This window comes from Rhineura floridana, chromosome 8 (genome assembly GCF_030035675.1).
Source record: "Rhineura floridana isolate rRhiFlo1 chromosome 8, rRhiFlo1.hap2, whole genome shotgun sequence".
Classification (NCBI taxonomy): domain Eukaryota; kingdom Metazoa; phylum Chordata; class Lepidosauria; order Squamata; family Rhineuridae; genus Rhineura; species Rhineura floridana.
In genome coordinates this window covers 41,849,121-41,869,280 of record NC_084487.1, presented here as the reverse complement: position 1 = coordinate 41,869,280, position 20,160 = coordinate 41,849,121, and the positions used below count along the sequence as shown (strand labels likewise).

Genomic DNA, 20,160 nt, shown 5'->3' with positions numbered 1-20,160 from the left:
TAAATGTGGATTCTTTAGCCATAGTTCCTATCCTAAGTTTTTCTTTCTGGTCCTAAATCTCCCTTTGATTCCTTTGTAAATCACACTAATCAGCTCTTGACTCTCTGTTTAGCAGGATTCTGCATATGCAGCTGATTTTAGTAACTGCTGTCCGTAATCTATTGTTATGCATTAGCAGAGAATTTAACTAAGAGGTAATGGAGTTAAGCTGCGTGTGCTCAATGATTTGAACGCAGGGTAAAAGCCTGCTCCTTTCAGGTAAATCACACAGCACATGTAGCTTATCTCTGCTGCATCTTAGTTAAATTCTCTGCTAATGCATAAAAGAATGCATTTACAGTACTTGATTCTCCTTGGAGAAGTCTAAATTAGCACAAGTAAAGCCAAGTATTTCTGCAGAAAGAGAGATGTAGGAAGATTGTCACTATAAATTGCAGAAGAGCTGGAGGAGTTAACGCTTTATGACAATAGTGTGATGATTAGAGGGCTTGACTAGAACCAGGAGAACTCAATTTCTTTTCCCTACTCAGCATTGAAACTCACTGGGATGACCTTAGGCTGGTGGCCCTCTTTCAGCTGAACCTACTTCACAGGATGTTCTGGGGATAAAATGAACTCCTTGGAAAAAGAGTGAGACAAGAATGTAACAAAAAAGCGAAAGAAGACCAAAGACTGAACAGACAAAATTGCACAAGAATTTTTTATTTGGAAAGGGGCACAATTTATATGTATTTATATGCTAATGCCAGAAGCCTCAAAGCCAAGATGGGGGTATTGGATCACTTGGTGCTAAAAGAGAACATAGTTATAGTGGGGTATACCAGGAACCTGGTGGAAAGGATTTCTGCAGTTGTCCCTGGATATAAACTCTATAGAAAGGGCAGAGAAGAGCATTCTGGGATGCTGCAGATCTGTATGAAAGAAAGGGGACAGAGTCCATAACCTAGAAAGCTTAAAATGAAGAAGTACCTCCCAAATACTACAATGGATGGAAATTACCATCTCGGAAAAGTAATATACTGTCACCCCTTGACCAAATTTCTGAAGGTGACAAAACAGAACAAAACCTGTGCATCATAAAAAGAACTTTCTCATTTTCTCAAGTTATCTGACTCCCCCAATGGTCAACATTTAGCATATGCTGCTGCACATCTTATCTCCTTTTTATGATGCACAAGTTTTGTTTTGTGAGTTTCACTGGCTTCTGCTGATTTTCAGCATCACATTTAAAATTCTACTTTTCATCTTTTTAATTGTTTTGCTCACATACGCCTCTTGATCTTTCACTTCTGGTTTGGCCGTATGTTCCCACCTGTTCTTTTCTGGAATATGTCCCAAATTCATAGAGGATCGGTCCTTCAATGGCTATTAGTCAAAATAGCTACACAGATCCTCCATGTCCAGAAGTAGAATGTCTCTGAATATCCATTTGGGGGGGCAAGCTAAGTAAGGAAGTGGGGTTGTGTTTTCGTGTCCTGCTGGTGGGCTTTCTTAGTCACTGTTAGGATGCTGAACTACATAGGCCCCTAAGCATGATCCACCAGGCCTAGTATGTTAGACTCTTATGAAGTCCAATCCAATGCGTATTTATTCAGAAACAAGCCATGCTATATTCAGTGGGGTTTTACTCCCATGAACATAGGACTGAAGCTTTATTCACAGCAGGGCAGCAGTTTGGACCCAAGAAGAGATGCTATCGTTCATAAGTGGGTCTTCTTTTTTCCTGTTGCTGGTTTGCTAACAGGTTAGGCACTGCAAGTTGACCAGATGCAAAGAAGCGAAGTGGTACAAAAAGAATGGGTGGTGTACTGTAACTGTTCAGAAAGGGGGATTTGGGGAAGCAAGCAGGGGCGAGGAAAGCGACACCTGCAGAAATCTTCTTTCTTTCTTTCTTTCTTTCTTTCCTTCTTTCCTTCTTTCCTTCTTTCCTTCTTTCCTTCTCTTTCAAATCAACCAATGAAATATACTACCAAGTGTAAGGGGGGCTTCCGCGGGGGGGACCTGGCTTCAGATCCACAGTGGGCGATGGTGGGCTCTGCCTGAAACCTTCCTGACAAAATTGTTGTGAGGCTGAAATGGAAAGGAACAGGCACATCCTAGAGCTCCATGGAGGAATGCTAGGAGGATATATCCCTCGCATCCTATATATAGATATAAAGAGACATAGATATAGATCCTTACCATCATAGATAGATAGATCTCCCTCCCATCCTGGTTGGATCAAGAACTGCTTTCAAGGAAGCCCTGCTCTCCTTTGGTTAGTCGTCCCACCACTTTCTTTCATCCTGCCGGCCCACAGCTTGACCTTGACATCACCCTCCCTCGCTTCCTGTCTCTAATTCTTTCCCGCCACCAAGGGCGAATTGGGCTGCAGAGGCACAAACGTACCGAAACAAATTTGCCCCAGCCACAATCAATTCGCCTACGCCGGTGGCTCTCTTCTTGCAAACTGCTGCCCGCCCGCCAGAGCCATGTCCGCACGCACACAGCCCCCCAAACGCCTTGTGGAGCTCCGGCTTCTGCCTATGGCTGGCACAACTCCAGCCCGTATCCCGGTGTGCCATCTCCGCCCGGCACTGCAGTTTTGGTCATATGAGCAAAAATGATGGGAAGGGCCCTTTCCCTTCCTCTCGCTCTCTCCCCCCCCCTGTCCCGCCTTCTTCTTAAATCTTTTGGTCCTTTCCCTCCCTCTGTTTCTTCCAACAGTTGCAAGGATGGCTATGACGGACGTGCTCAGCGCTGACGATATCAAGAAGGCGGTGGGAGCCTTTGCAGGTGAGCCACGGCAGAGCCTTGCAAGCACCGGGATGGAGTGCGGGGCGGGTGGGTGCAAGACAGACCGGTCTTTAAAACTCCAGCGATGCGGAGAGAAGGGCTAGTTAGATTTGAAAGGGCGTCTGTGAGGCTGAGCCGTTCAAAGTCCGGGGCTCTTGCCTTCGGCTTGCTAACTTTCTTTGGACACTTAGAGCGATGAAATAAAATGCTTCGTTAATTTTGCTGCGAAGATCCCGGGGGATCCACTGCAGGTAGCAGAGAATTTTTCACATTTCAGCAGCCCAACGATTGGCATAGGGAACCCTGAGTAAGCTTATGCACTTCTGGCATCCTCCTTCAGCAAGACAACCTCCTCCAGACCCCCCCTCCGGAATTTCCAGTAATAAAGTCCTCTCTTCCCTATCTTTCCAAGGACGCGCATTCCTTGTCCCCGTCTTGTTTTATTTGTTTGTGCTTTTCAGGATGCTGAAGTTTTGAAAGAAATCCGTGGGTTTTAGCTAAAACGGGGCTGCGGGTGTGGTGGCCGCAAAGGCCCAACCTTCACCTGTAGGAGGCTTCCCTCGTTTTCTTTTTGAGCATGCAGTGGTCAGCTCCTGCCACCGGTTCAGGACTGTGGACAGACACAATAGGGTTAACCATGAGCTCTAGGATTCAAACCACCACCCAACCATCCCATCTCCAGACACACACAGAGAGGGGGGGGGATTTGGCAACCCTGCTTCTTTTCTGTGAGGCTGGCACTACCCACCCCCCGGTTCCCCACTTGGAGAGGTCTGTCCTTCTTATAGGGCAGGGTAGTCAAGGTGGTGCACTCCAGATGCTGCTGGACTCCACTTTCCATCATCCCTGACTATTGGTCATGATGGCTGGGGCTGATGAGAGTTGGCTGGAGCCCAACAACATTGGCGGGCACCACCTTGGCTACCCCTGCTGCAAGTACTCCTTTGGTCCCAGATTATGGCCGAAGCAGGTCGGGGTCTGGTCAGTACCTGAATGGGAGATTTCCCGGGAACCACGTGTGTGCCATTTTCAGTTCCATGATGGAAGAAAGATGGAATAGTAATTATTTTTTAAAAATGTCTAGATTGAATAAAAACTCTTTTAATCCCCTGTCTTCGCAGGGTATCGCTCCTCCCCCCGCACGCACACACCTTCAGACACAAAGATTAGCTGGTAAAACTCAGAGCACAAGGCAGAGACCCCCATCAGGCAAGGTCCACCTTTCCCAGGTGTCAGACCCTGGAAGCTTCGAGGAAACGCCACCCACCTGCCCCCGCCCAAGGACCCTGCATTGTCCAGGTATCTCTGGTCTAAGCAACTTTCAGCCACCACCATCAGGATATTTCTGGTCTCACCGCGAATGGGCATGCTAAACTTGCCCCCCACCCACCCACCCACCCACCCACCCACCCATCCATCCATTCTAAACCACCGCGATGTCCTTTCCCGCCACGCGCCTCTCTCTTCCTCCCTGCTTATGCGGCGACCTTGCCGAGAACGCTAAGCTAAGAGTTGAGCTCCGAAGGAAACTCATCATAGCAGCAGCCCAAGATCCTGTAAAGGCAAGAAGCAGCATTGCTTTAGCCCTTGGCGCTTCGTTGCTGTAGCAGGCGTTGCTCAGGGAAAAATACGGAGAAAAAGAGAGAGCAGATCCCTCTAGGAACGGGCTGGTCCCCCGCGCGCTCTTTTTCCCTCCCTCCTCTTTTCTTTCAGCGGTTCTCTCGATTTGCAGGCAGGGGCGGACAAAAGCTTCTGCCCGCGTCAAAAGAGGCAAAGCGTCCTCTAATCAGGGCACTTTTTAGAGGTCACTGCGTTAGATTTCCCTAGCGCCTCTCTTGGATTTAACACCATTGGGGAGGAGACCAAAGTTTAATTTCTGATGTCCTTTATTGTGGGGAGAGAGAGAGAGAGAAACCGGTCTCTGAAAGGAGGGCTGCAGTATAGCAGTCTCTGGGTAATTGCCTGAAATAATATACATATCCAGAAAATGGGGGGGGGGAGTCATTGGAGAAAAAGTTGAAGTATCAGCACATCTGACTATGAGTTCCGGTGCTATTTACTGTATTATCCCTCTTCTTAAATATACAAGGCAGGTGACAACATCAAAATATGACAACTAACACAGCAAGCCTCTGCATTCTTACTTGGCAGCAGAGTTGGCCCAATGCAGTGTGGGGGCTAGAGATGTGTTAAAAATGTATCTCTCCCTACACAGAGGCATCACATCAAATACTGAGCTAACCAAGGTACTTTTTTTCATACACTCTCATTTCCTTACTTCCTCCCCTTCACAACTGTGCCCATCTCAGTGATATCCAAAGAGGATCAGCAAGCTTTCAGTCTTAATCCCTAGAATGCACATTTTGGTGGGTGGGATGTAACCAATTGTATCCCCCCCCCATGATGGTTAACTTCTTTGAAACTTTGAGAAAGGTGGCATAGAAATATTGCAATAAATAAATTAATCTCTATCGCATCTAGCATGGCCCTTGGCCACAAAAATGACTAGCCCACAAATATTTCTTATTGACCCTTACTTCACACAGACCTGTGTTAGGCATTTGTGGCACATCAACAGCCTCAAGGGAAAAGCAGGGACAAAATAATTACCTTCCAGACAGATTACAAAGTGTTTTGGGTAAGTTTCCCAGTAATACTCCACGATGTGGCCTAAAGATAGACAATGGAGCAACTTTACTAAAGCTTAATTGTTCTGGGCCTGGCCAGTACTGATGGGAGACCACTTAGGATTCCCAAAGAACCTGCCTTGAGCTTCATAGCTGAAGAAAGAAGATATATTTGTTGTAATTCCCTCTGAAACACATATAGACACTTTGGAAGATCTTAGTTATGTCACTGTCAGCAGGGAAGGAGGGAAATCTACAGGCTGGTTCATAATCTATGACACTTTGCAAGCCCCAACAACCAGCTGATTGGCCACATAGGCAAAAATAGGCCATCCACCTGTCAAACTAGGCCCAGGGAGTGGAGGAAATAACAATCTAGCCCACCCAACTGACCCAGTTCCCCACCCCCTTATATGGATAATTGAATTTATCTGCACTTAATCACTTGCAGCTGAATGAATGACCTAACACCATTGAAAAGCATTGTATCTGAGATGCTAGACCTATGATGGCCCATTCACAGATGCAAACATCACCTGGTGTTATAGTATGATAACCAATGAACAGACATGTATTTAACCAGCCTCATGATACTGGCACAGTGCAGATGACTGGATGTGTTGTTACTTACAGAGAGAGATAATTGCTAATGTGTCTTGGTAGCCAGCCTAAAACAACAGTACCCTGCTCAATTCTTCATCTTCTTGCAGCTGATGAGTCTTTTAACCACAAGAAGTTTTTTAAGAAGGTGGGGTTGAAAGAGAAGAGCCTTGAAGATTTGAAGAAAGTTTTCAATATTCTGGACAAAGATAAAAGTGGCTTCATTGAGGAGGAAGAACTAATGTAAGAAAAGATCCCTATTCTTCTCATATGCCTGCACAAATATGGGTTGTTGTAGCAATGTGTAACACAGGCTGGTCTTATATGTGGCAGAATCTGGTCATGATCAGCTGATGAGAGGGAGAAAGTCAATGTATGCATAGAAGACATTAAGCTACCTGCTATCATATGACTAAGATCAGCCTGTAGAAAAGACAATAACCACCTGCACCACCCCGATACATAAAGAGATCTGGTTTCATATTTTTCACTAGTGAAATACAACCAATCCAGATCCAAGAACTCAACTGCTGGGAGTAAGAGCTAGACATGGTGAGAAGAGCTAAAGTTACATTGAAGGCCTACCCTAAGTCATAGGCTGTGTACACACTGTACATTTAAAGTGCACACACTCCTCAAAAATAGAATCCTGGGAACTGTGGTTTGTTAAGAGCATTGGACGTAGTAGCTCTGAGGAGTAAACTATAGTTCCTACAATTCTTTGGGGGCAGTCGTGCATTTTAAATGTATGGTGTGTATGCAGTCATGGAATCTTAGAGTTGAAAGGGTCTTGTAAGCCGCCTAGTTCAGTCCCTTGCTTGATGCTGAAAATCCAGAACAAGAGCACCCCTGAGAGATGACTGTCCAGTTTCTGTATGAAAACCTCTTGAGGGAGAGACCCCCCCCAGTAATTAGTTCCACTGTCAAACTGCTCTTACTATTAAGAAGTTTCTCCAAACATTCATCAAAATTTACTCTCCTGTTATTCAAGCCCATTAGAAGTGGTCTTGCTCTCTGGGGCAACAGAGAGAAAGCCTTTGTCTTCTTCCATGTAACATCATGTCTCCCCTCTCACTGTTCTCCTTTCTGGGCTATACATCAATGCAAAACAGCAGAAAATGCAATGCAAATAGTTTAATCCAGGTATGGGAACCTATGGCCCTCCAGATGTTGCTGAACTACAACTCCCATCATCCCTAGTAATTGGCCCTACTTGCTGGGGCTGATGGGAGTGGTCATTCAGCAACAACTGGAGGGCCAAATGTTCCCTAGCCCTGGTCTAATAAAGCATATTAGTGCAATCCTATGTGTCTACTCAGAAGTAAGTCCCATTGAGTTAAATCAGGCTTGCTCCCAGGTTAGTATATATAGGACTGCAGCCTGAAGATATATCATTTATTTAATATTTTTAATAACATTTAAATATACATGTTAAATATTAGACAGGTGCCATCTCTGTTATCTTTTTAGTGCCTACTGAAGACCTTCCTCTTTCATCAATCCACCTTATCCCAATCTGCATCTGTGTTGGAACTGCTTTTTAAAATGTTTTGAAAGATTTTTTAAAAAGGTGTTTTTAAGATGTTTTGTTTTAAAATGTTTCTAAAGATGGTTTAGAGTGCTTTTAGTGTTTTTGTTGGCCACCCTGGGCTCCTTCTGGGAGGAAGGACGGGCTATAAATGCAATAAATAATTTTTAAAAAAAGTTAGTGCCAAGTACTGATCAGGTTGGAACTGTTACCTTCTTATTGAAGAAGTGGGTTGAATATGCTTGCATGTTCTTTTCCTTCTATAAAGTAAAAGGGTTATAGCCTTTTTATTTTTAGATGAAATATGGAAATTCAAGGAAGGGAGAGCCTAGATTATCTCCCAAGGGGGCTCTGCAGCTCTTGCCTCCACCAAGCTAGAGCCCTGCTTGCAGTGGGTGAGCACTTAAAAAGAGAAGCATTCTCAAAAGATAATGGGTGGAAGGAATCTGTAACATTGCTTGAAATAACTGCTGAAGCATCTGAAATGGAGCTTTCCCTAGTAAGACTCTCTTCCACACAAAGCACCTTCATGTGACAATTTTCCCTCTTTGGGTGACATTAGTAAGGTCACCCTCACAAGGCAGGACAGGACCAACTGTTCCTCTAGCCTGTTGTGCTTGAGCTCGGCAACGGACAGAATGAGAGCAGATCAACTGATGCTCAATCCAAACAAGGCAGAGCTAGAGCTGTGAGTGGCGTCTTGGGAGAAATACAGGTTCTTGATAAGATCACACTCCTCCTTAAGGAGTAAGTTTGCAGTTTGGGGAGTGGTCTTACACCCACCATTGCTTTCAGATGTCCAGATGGCAGCTTTGGCCAGGAGTGCATTCTCTCACCGGCGGTTGATCTGCCAGCTGCGCCCTTTCTTGGAGACTAGGGACTCAGCTATAGCTGTGCATGTTATAGTAAACCACTGGACTTGACTACTGTAACATGCTTTCCATGAAACTGTTCTTAAAGACAATCTGGAAACATCAGCTGGTCTGGAATGAGGCAATGTGGCCTTTATGTAGTGCTATGCACTGAGAGCATGTGGCACTGATCCTCTGAAAGCTCTACTAGTTATTAGTCCGGGGTAGCCAAAGTGGTGACCTCCAGATGTTGTTGGACTACACAACCCATCATCCCCAGCTAGGATGGCCAATGGACAGAGATTATGTGAGTTGTAGTCCAACAACATCTGGAAGGCATCATGTTGGCTCCTCCTTACATTAGAATAGTTTATTGTTATGGTCATAGACCAGCATAAAAAAAAAACAGCATATAAAACATACAGCATAAAAAACAAGTTCCTAGTCTGTTTCTGGACTAAATTCAAGTGTTGTTTTTTATCTTTAAAGTTCTTTGAACTTAGGAAGTATCATGTCCCATATAAAACTATATATATATATATACACACACACATATAAATTGAGATTCACAGAAAGGATGTTGCTCCAGCTGCCATCGCTATCATAAGTGAGGCTGTCTGTCACCAGAAATGGGTATCTTGTCTTATTTTTATGGGATTGTATCTAAGTGATGCTCAGAGTAGACGTATTGAAATGAATGGATATGACTTAGGTTTATTAATTTCAGTGGGCCTACTTTGAGTAGGACATAGTTTAACACAGTGTTTGGTGATGCCAGAATGATGGACTTCCTTCATCAAACAGACCTGCAAGACACATTCCACCACGGCCTTTCAGAGTTTGGGAACATGCATTTGTTCTGCTTGACCTGCACATAGGGCCCCCTGGACATCCTTTTTATAGAACATTCACAGAGATTTGTGCTCACAGTGCTATCTGGGCAGTTACATGCAATCCTGCTTTCAATACTGTTTGTACCTGAAAAAGTTTTGGGGTGGTCACACAGCTTTCCCATCAGTTCATATCCCCTAACTTTCTGCTGACATCCCATAACATTTTAAACCACAAATGTTCTGGTTTATTTTTGTCCACCTTCTGTTGTGCTAAAGCCCCAATAATGTGGTAGCAATGGGAAAGCACTGCAGAATAAATCCACCACAAATGTGCTATTATTGTGTCAAAACTTGTTGCAGAACACATTCACAATAAAACATCCATCTGGAGGGGGCCATCATCTTTAATTCCAGTACTGCTGTTGTCCTAAATGGCTACTTTTTAATGTGAATTTTTTAAAAAACTGAACAAAATTACATTTTGTGATCTTTAATTCTCTGTTTTAAACCTCTTTGGAGCACCTTCCAGAAGAAAAGCTGTCTGTACATTTAAATAGCACATACATACTAAGTAATATATTTTTTAAAAAATGTCTGAACTTGATCCCCCTATTTCCCCATTCTTCCCATTCATAGGTTTATTTTGAAGAGCTTTTCCCCTGACGGCAGGGAACTGTCTGATAAGGAAACCAAGGCATTGTTGGCCGCTGGAGATAAAGATGGGAATGGCAAGATTGGTTTTAATGGTAAGTGCCTTGCTCTGGAGAGTTCAGGCATGACACCAGGAGGTCAGAACCAATCAATACCAGGAACAATCACACGTTCAAAAGCAGTGGTTTCCCGAATGCATTCTGGGACACAAGAAATATGACACAAGAAAATTTAATCATCAAATGCTCCTATTACCTCATGGCAACAAGTCACCAAGGAGGTTGTCCACTAGATCTCAGCCGTTTCCTTCCAAAGAGCCTCTGATTGGAGGCAGGTCATTTTGCTATATTATTGCATTGGAAGTTAGGCAATCACTCATGCTTAAACGTTGCAGCAGAATGCCCAACTTTGGAGCAGTCTGGTGCCCACTGCATCTCTGCATGAGTCATGGCTCTGGATATACATTCTATTCATCAATGAATTATGCAGAAATTTACCTCCAAGAGTGTGTTCCTCTTTTTCTGTCACTGTCTAAGCGTACATCTTCTAGGTGTAAGGTGAAAGCATAACTCCATTTTAAATTCAGAACAAAAGTGGGATGTGGCTATCGGAAGGCAAGAATCACTAATCTTGTTGGAAGTGGGGCAAGAGCAACTCCTGTTTTGTTCTTTTGTTTAAGCTCTAGAGGGAAGATAGAGCTAGGGTCCTCCAGATGGATAGGTTTAAATGGAAGTCTTGTCCAAATGAAGAAAATAAAAAAGAACACAAACTCTGGCAAAAGAAATGCAAGAAGACAATAAGGGATGCTAAAAAAGAATTTGAGGAGCACATTGCTAAGAACATAAAAACCAACAACAAAAAATTCTATAAATACATTCAAAGCAGGAGACCATCTAGGACCCTTGGATGATAAGGGAGTCAAAGGTGTACTAAAGAACGATAAGGAGATTGCAGAGAAGCTAAATGAATTCTTTGCATCTGTCTTCACAGTGGAAGATATAGGGCAGATCCCTGAACCTGAACTAACATTTGCAGGAAGGGATTCTGAGGAACTGAGACAAATAGTGGTAACGAGAGAGGAAGTTCTAGGCTTAATGGACAATATAAAAACTGACAAATCACCGGGCCCGGATGGCATCCACCCGAGAGTTCTCAAAGAACTCAAATGTGAAATTGCTGATCTGCTAACTAAAATATGTAACTTGTCCCTTGGGTCCTCCTCCGTGCCTGAGGACTGGAAAGTGGCAAATGTAATGCCAATCTTCAAAAAGGGATGCAGAGGGGATCCCGGAAATTACAGGCCAGTTAGCTTAACTTCTGTCCCTGGAAAACTGGTAGAAAGTATGATTAAAGCTAGATTAACTAAGCACATAGAAGAACAAGCCTTGTTGAAGCAGAGCCAGCATGGCTTCTGCAAGGGAAAGTCCTGTCTCAGTAACCTATTAGAATTCTTTGAGAGTGTCAACAAGCATATAGATAGAGGTGATCCAGTGGACATAGTGTACTTAGACTTTCAAAAAGCGTTTGACAAGGTACCTCACCAAAGGCTTCTGAGGAAGCTTAGCAGTCATGGAATAAGAGGAGAGGTCCTCTTGTGGATAAGAAATTGGTTAAGAAGCAGAAAGCAGAGAGTAGGAATAAATGGACAGTTCTCCCAATGGAGGGCTGTAGAAAGTGGAGTCCCTCAAGGATCGGTATTGGGACCTGTACTTTTCAACTTGTTCATTAATGACCTAGAATTAGGAGTGAGCAGTGAAGTGGCCAAGTTTGCTGATGACACTAAATTGTTCAGGGTTGTTAAAACAAAAAGGGATTGCGAAGAGCTCCAAAAAGACCTCTCCAAACTGAGTGAATGGGCAGAAAAATGGCAAATGCAATTCAATATAAACAAGTGTAAAATTATGCATATTGGAGCAAAAAATCTTAATTTCACATATACGCTCATGGGGTCTGAACTGGCGGTGACCGACCAGGAGAGAGACCTCGGGGTTGTAGTGGACAGCACGATGAAAATGTCGACCCAGTGTGCGGCAGCTGTGAAAAAGGCAAATTCCATGCTAGCGATAATTAGGAAAGGTATTGAAAATAAAACAGCCGATATCATAATGCCGTTGTATAAATCTATGGTGCGGCCGCATTTGGAATACTGTGTACAGTTCTGGTCGCCTCATCTCAAAAAGGATATTATAGAGTTGGAAAAGGTTCAGAAGAGGGCAACCAGGACTTCCCAGGAGGATCCCTACGCCTGTGCAGCCTCTGAGACGAGCTCTCGTCTTGGATGAAACTTTTCCAGTTTAAATTCAGTCAGAAGGCTCTTTTCTGACTGGGAATAATTTCTTCCGGTTAAAGAAGAAACGTGAGATTTCCTACATAGCTTTGTTTTGATTGTTGGAGTCTGGAATTCGTCAGAATTGTCTGTCTTCCAGCAGCTCAGACAGAGCGAGGATTTTTATGCTAGCTCAGCTGGATAAGTGACCCTTTTTTTATACGGATTAACAGGCAAACATCCTCCTGTCTACATTCATCATTTTCTTATCTATACAGCTAAAGAGATTTGTCAAAGTAACAGCAATTGAGATAACCTAGGTGAGGTAAGACTTTCCTTTTTTTATTCACGGAACTAAGGGGGAAGAAAATATAAATAGCGTATCTTTTTTTTTATTGCAAAAAGCTGACATGGAAAATAGCATTCTAAAGATTAAACGGATGAGAGATTTCTGATTGAAAGAGATAAGACTGGGACTATTTTTCTTGATCTACTTTTTTTTTTTCTTTTTGACGAATCTGCTCATTCTCTCTGCTACTAGCTATTTCGACGCTGTGAACTAAAGCCGTTCTTACACTTCTGGGCAGATAAGAGATAAGGGCTGTCTAGCGTGTGACGTTAGTTTGCTGGAAAGATTAACTCCTTTGTAACTGGTTAAAGAAATAAGCTGCTCTCTGTTTGGGACATTGAAAATTGAAGGAGTTTTGTTCCTTTGGTTTTAAGAATGACAATTAAGAAGATCATGGATGTACAAGAAGGGACTTTATCTCTAGACATGTTTCAGAAAATAATGAATGGGATTAACTCAATAAAACAAGAACTGAGAAATAATAGACAAGCGTGGAGAATTGAATTTCACGAAATGAGACAGGAGCTGAAAGAAACTCAGGATTCTATGAGAAAGGAGAATAAAGATAGATCTGGAAAACAAAAAAAGGATGGAAGAGAAATTAAAGGCAAGGTTCAAACTATGGAGATTGGCTTAATTATGGACATGAAAAAAGATTTGGATTTTCTGGCTGTGATGGATCCTGGAGACAAATATTATAGTTTGGAATTCAGCGCTGTCCTTGAAGGAATTGAAGAGATTGGAGATAAAGATATTATCGGTTCAAGAAAATTCTTGGACTGGAAGGATTTGATGGAACTTGAAATGGAGAAAGTTAACAGAATTAATCCCTGTTTTGTGTCAATGGAAAAACCTTCAAGAGATGTACTAGTGTATCATGTGGAAAAGAGGAACAGAGATGCGGCTTTGCAACAACACTTCAGTGATACGTTTGGATTTGATGGTAAGAAAACATCTGTGATGGAGGAAATTCCTATCAGACTTTTATTATATGACTATGACAGCAAGATTTTTGGGTGCGTAAAGATGGAAGATGGACCCAATATGGATAATGACAGAAGAGCGATTTAAAATTACTGGACTTAGTAGATTTGATGAGTTGGATTAATTGGCATGTTTATTTAGAAAAAAAATTGATTGACATATATCTCAAGGATTGGAAACTTCTCTTTGACTTTTTGTGGAAGATTAAAATGATATGATGTTAATGAGATTTGAAACCAACTAAGATAACCGTTGGAGGAAGGTGATTTTATAATCTATTAAGAGATAGGTTTGTTATATATTATAGATTTATAGCTGAACTATGACAAATCGGAAGTCAATATTCTTTCTTTTTTATATATATATATATATTTTCTTTCTTTTTGTATTGTACTAGTTATTGATTTGTGTTGTTTTCTTTTGTATTGTTTTGGTTTTGAAAATTGGAATAAAAATTAATTGGAAAAAAAAAAAGAAGAGGGCAACCAGAATGATCAAGGGGATGGAGCGACTCCCTTACGAGGAAAGGTTGCAGCATTTGGGGCTTTTTAGTTTAGAGAAAAGGCGGGTCAGAGGAGACATGATAGAAGTGTATAAAATTATGCATGGCATTGAGAAAGTGGATAGAGAAAAGTTCTTCTCCCTCTCTCATAATACTAGAACTCGTGGACATTCAAAGAAGCTGAATGTTGGAAGATTCAGGACAGACAAAAGGAAGTACTTCTTTACTCAGCGCATAGTTAAACTATGGAATTTGCTCCCACAAGATGCAGTAATGGCCACCAGCTTGGACGGCTTTAAAAGAAGATTAGACAAATTCATGGAGGACAGGGCTATCAATGGCTACTAGCTGTGATGGCTGTGCTCTGCCACCCTAGTCAGAGGCAGCATGCTTCTGAAAAACAGTTGCCGGAAGCCTCAGGAGGGGAGAGTGTTCTCGCACTCGGGTCCTGCTTGCGGGCTTCCCCCAGGCACCTGGTTGGCCACTGTGAGAACAGGATGCTGGACTAGATGGGCCACTGGCCTGATCCAGCAGGCTCTTCTTATGTTCTTATGTTCTTCTGTCGCTAGACTGTGACGCCTTTAGGGAAGCTTACCTGCCCCTCCTCCTTCTGCCCTTTCCCACTCCTTTTGTTCTCCAGCTGTCCAGGAGAGAGGAGACTCCCTTTGTCTCTCTCTCTCCGAGCATGGGGCTGACTCCTACACCTGGGAGTTATGCCTCCAACTTAGCTAGTTAGTTAGAACTAGGTATGCCTTTTCTATCTACTATGTATTTCTCTAAATAAAGTAGCTTTTCTTATTTTACTAAGTCTCCAATCTCAGTGATGCTGTTGCAGGGTAAAAGCCTGCTTTCTTAGGCAAACGCACGCACACGCTGGCACACTCGCATTTCAACATCTGCTGTTACTCTCTGCTGCTGTGGTGCTGCTTTTAAATGAAATTAAGCAACACAACTACACACAGTGCAACAAATCTAAAGTGATGGGACTTTGGTGAAAGGGCAGAATTTAGGGGAAAGACAAAGTTAGCTTCAGATGTGAGGGGCCCATTGGCAAAATGCCCTCTGATGGGGCATCTCCTAGGCCAATAAGTCCTGGCAAGCAGCAGACAACAGAAGCGCTAGGTCTGAATCACCATTTTAATTTCTCACAAATTATGGCCCAGAACAATGCTACATTGGGAGTATTGTGGAAAACTAAAATGATGGTTCCTCCCAGACATAGTCACCTGGTCCAGGGAAGGTGTGAGCACCAGTGGGTCCTAGCGGCTGCTCAAGGATGCCAATTCTGGGCCCAAGCCAAGAGCCGATACCAGATCACACACATCTGGCATTCCAAGATCATCACTGACCCAGCTATGCACAGCTAAGGCGGAAGAATATGATGCAAGGAAGATGGAGGATACGGCTATCAGTGGCTACCAACCCTGATGGCTATGTTCAGCCTCCACTGTCAGAGGCAGTGTGGTTTTGAATACCAATTGCTGTAAGGAGGGGATGGGACTGTTGCACTCAGGTCCTGTTTGTGGGCTTCCCACAGGCACCTGGTTGGCCACTGTGAGAGCAGAATGCTGGGCTAGATGGGCCACTGGCCTGATACAGCAGCCTCTTTTTGTATTCTTAAGGCAAAAGAACATGGTGTTAGCTTCCCATTTTTGATGAACCTGCCTGGATATATGTGTATGTGTGTATATGTATATCTGAGCTATATATATATATATATATTGCAAAAAGACAGCTTCCTACACCGTTTTAGATCTACTGTAACCATGTTAGTGTTCTTGTAGTGCCACCTCTTTCCATGAAGCATGCTAGGAGAAATGCATGATTCATGAAACTATGTCATATTGCTCCTCTACCAGAAAAAGAAGCTGGTATATGTCCCAGAGCTAGCACTTCATTTGTGTCTTTGGCCATAGGGACAGAGAGACACATGTCATGTATAGATCTGGCATTATCCCAAGACATTAAAAGGCAAAACCAGTCCAAGAAGGAGATGGAGATTCACCACAGTGGCCCTTCAAAACAAATCTCAAGCAAGCCAGTTAAAGTCCATCTAGATGGGCCTCTAGATTTGTCAAATAACTAGGAAATGGGAATTCCATAGAGCAAAGGGTCCATATGTAATATATATTTCTTGTTGGTAGCTAATGTCTCTTGTTGGAAGTGGGGCAAGAGCAACTCCTGTTTTGTTCTTTTGTTTGTATTCCAGAAGGAAGATAGAGTTATGATCTTCCAGTTGGCTAGGCTTGCCTACCTTTACCTGTGTTGTTCTCTACCTAACATCCTTCCCTTGTAAACTGATATGCTCAGGGAAGCTCACCTGCCTCTCCTTCCTTTGTTTTCTTCTTCGACTGTCCAAGGAGAGAGGAGACATCTTTGTCTTTGCTCTCTCTCCTGAGCCATGAGGGCAATACCCAAGTCTGGGCATTGCGCCTCCAACTTAGTTAGTTAGAACTAGGTATGCCTTTCCTACCTACTATGTATTTCTATAAATAAAGTAGTTTTTCTTATTTTACTAAGTCTTCAGTGATCTAAATGCAGGGTAAAAGCCTGTTACTTAGGTAAATGCACACACACAGCACATATTTCGGTAACAGCTCTAACATTCTCTGGTTACTTTGAAGGGAAGGGACCCTTCTGTCCTAGGATTCCCTAGAGGTAAGGAGCAAGGCAGAAGCAAATGAGAAATGAAATAAACAGTAGTACACAGACAAAACTGTCCTGCATAATAGCTTAGAACAGGGGTGGCTAACTTTTGGGGGGGTGATCTCCTGCCCCCAGTCACATTTTTCTCCCCCCCCCATCTTCAGTGGCAAAAATATTTTTAAAAATACATTTTTAAAAATAAACACAGCACTTTGGTGGGGAGAGCCTGGTGCCCTGATGAGGAAGCAAATTGTCTGCTCCCTGGTCATCAGGCCGACCATTTGAAGAGCAGAGAGTGGGTGCAAGTCCCCTCTTCTCAGCTGAAGGATCTGTGTAGATCAGCTGAGGAAGGGAGCAGTGTCCCTGCGAGTCCTGTGTATGAATGCACACAAGAGTGCGCATGCGATATTGTGGAGTGGCCACATCAATTACTGGCATGTGGCCCTCAGAAGGTTGGGCAAGGGTGATGAAAGAGGTTAGCCACTCCTGGTTTAGAAGGGTAAGCTTCCTTCCTTCCACACAGTGGACAGAGCTGCCCAATCACAGTCCAGAGATTTACATTATGTATTTAGATCACCAATGAAGTTAGAGAGACTAGGCAGCTGCTGCTTCTCCCCGCAGTCCTTCCCCTGCCCCCGCCCCTTTTGTCTGCTGCATGGCATACCTGGAGTCCTGCTTATGGGGGCAGATGAATAAAAGTCTGCATCTGTGTTGGAACTGCTTTTTAATAGATTTTTAACCTTTTTAAAATGTTTTTAAAGCTTTTAAAAATGTTTTGTTTTAATATGTTTTTAGTGGTTGTTGTGTTTTAATATATTTTAAAGTCTGTTTTTATGATGTTTTATAGTTTGCTACCCTGGGTTCCTACTGGGAGAAAGGGTGGGATATCAATCAATCAATCAGTCAATAAAAGCACCAGTGAGGAGATAGGTGGGATAAGCAATGGTTGCTCAGCCTGCCCTTTCACTGGGGATGCCGTAATGCCAAATTTCCAGGTTCCAACCTGGCAGCTCTGGCAATGGAAAATGTCCTGAGGAATATGTGCCCTATTCTTTCTCTGTATGGAGAGGCTAGCCCAAGGAGCTGTTTGTGGAGACTTCCTCATTCTATAGACATGTTTGGTTTCTGGTGTGACTGAGCAAGGTAGCTTTGTTTTTATATTAATAAAATGCCCATCATGATGGTGAGTGGCACCAATGTATGTGTGTGTGGAGAGTGGACTTGCAGGTTGCATAGGCAGTATACTGAGCATCTCCTTGACCACGTCTATGAGATCCCTGACACTGAGTGATAGGACACCCAGCATGGCCCAGGGAGGCTTTGCAGGGGTCTGGCATACCCATACTGTGCAACGAAACAACAGTCAGGAAAAGGCCAAGTAAAAAAGGAACAAAGCTGTTTCTGACTTGGTAAAGAAATATAAAACCCACTGTGGAGATGGCAAACCTTAAAGCAGCTTTTGCCTATCTAGTGCCCTCCAGATACTTTGGAGTGCAACTCCTTTCTGCCCCAGCCCCAGCTATGCTGGATGGGTTTGATGGGAGTTGGAGTCCAAAACATCTAGAGGGCAGAAGGTTGGCAAAGACAGCCTTAAAACATTTAAAGTATTTACTCCCTTGTTATGTTACGGACACCAGTGAAATTGGTGATTTGAAAACTGTGTCCAGGAAGGCATACTGGATCTCATAAAACAGAAACCATGAGGATGGTTCTTACTGTCACACACCTCATGTGCAGTAGAGGCTGGTGGCTCCGATGTCAGCGGGGCCATGAATCCATTCTGGGTTTTACTCTGAAAGTTTAAAGAACTGTCCAAGGTGCTTGCGTGATACAAAACTACCTCCCTGACTATCTCCTCCTTGCCTCTATTTTTCCTCCAGAATTCTCAACCTTGGTGGCCGAATCATGAAGGCTTTGACCAAACTCAGCACTTCATCTACCCTTCACCACCTGATTCCAGCTATTTTTTGCTGACTTCCTTGGTTCTTCTTCTGTTTACTTATGTTGTTTTATATTCCAGCTTTGTTCTCTGCAGCCCTGTAACTCTGTAATTGTGCTGAAAGATGTTAAAATAATAAAGGTCATATCAATCTGGGCTCCATTCTCCCTGCCTTTTCACATGGGCTTCATTTTATTCTGGCTTGAAAGGAAGGGTGGGAAGGAAAATTGGAATGGGGTTAGGGATATAGTCCTCTTGGCTGTTCTAATACCCCTCCTGCTGTGGCACAGGCTGGGATAAGGTCAGAAGCATTGAGCGAAATTATTGCGGTAGCAATATGCCAATGGTAAATGATTTCCTCTCATGTCACTGCTTTGTGGCAAAAATTGATTTCATCATCTACAAACTCTCTCTCTCTCTCTCTCTCTCTCTCACACACACACACACACACACACACACACACACACACAGAGAGAGAGAGAGCCTTGACAAATCTCTAGTGATAGCAATTACACACCTTCCATTTGACAGCCAATTCCTTTGATTTAACTGTTCTTGAAGCTGTAAAACATTTCTTAATGGCTAGCCTCAGATTTTCCCCCAAACATTTTTTTTAATGCTCAGTAAATCTTTCCCCATATATTCAGTATATTATGTTTTCCAGATGCAGGGAGATATCTGAACAAAAGGCTATACAACTACAACAGTCTGTGTCAATCAAACGTAAAGATCATTTCACAAATGGCTGTAATTGCAGGCATTTCTAGGATGGAAAATGGTCTACGTCAACCAGCAGTGCTAGTTAGTAGTGTAAGACAGGAAATAAAGTGACTCATACTTTGAAGAAATTTAGATGATTAGAAAAGAAATTGCTTCACTGAGACCTCAGTGTAACTAGTAACACTCATGCCCCATGAAAAATATTGTAGGATTCTTTTTATGCCTGATAATAAGTAGTTTCAAATTTAGATCTGATCCAATATAAAGGCTGCAATATAAAGGCTGCTGAAAAGCAGCTTCTTACTGGATCTTTGCTACTGTTCTGCAGCACAGATGCATAAATGCTCTTGTCAGAAACCCGAGAAGGAGGGATTGTTTTCTCCACCTTTCCATCCTACAGGATAAGAGCTCAGAGCTCCTCAAGCAAGGAACCAGTATTTACAACTCTGCTGTCTCACCAACCATCCAAGACTCCTCACACTTGTGTAAGACCGAGGTTCAGAAAGTTCACATAGAGGCCATCAAGGACTAGAGAAGAATCATAGAATTCGAAGGGGCCTATAAGGCCATTGAGTCCAACCCCCTGCTCAATGCAGGAATCCACATTAAAGCATGCCTGACAGGTGGCTGTCCAGCTGCCTCTTGAAGGCCTCCAGTGTTGGACAGCCCACCACTTCCCTAGGTAATTTGTTCCAATGTCCTACTGCTCTAACAGCAAAGATGTTTTTCCTAATGTTCAGCTGAAATCTGGCTTCCTGAACCTTGAGCCTATTATTCTGTGTCCTGCATTTTGGAATGATCGAGAAGAGATCCTAGCCCTCCTCTGTGTGACAACCTTTCAAGTAATTGAACAGTGCTATCGTATCTCCCCTCAGTCTTCTCTCCTCTA

At 43.2% G+C, this 20,160-nt stretch overlaps 1 protein-coding gene across 1 annotated transcript; it reads left to right on the top strand.

Moving 5' to 3' along the window:
* Positions 1 to 2,471: 2,471 nt before the first annotated feature.
* PVALB (parvalbumin) lies at positions 2,472 to 18,728 on the top strand. Its single transcript, XM_061582712.1, is given in 6 exon segments — positions 2,472 to 2,546; positions 2,548 to 2,664; positions 2,667 to 2,775; positions 6,113 to 6,245; positions 9,851 to 9,960; positions 18,493 to 18,728. Coding segments are annotated over 6 exon segments (573 nt in total). The 3' UTR covers positions 18,522 to 18,728.
* The last annotated feature ends 1,432 nt before the right edge of the window (positions 18,729 to 20,160 follow it).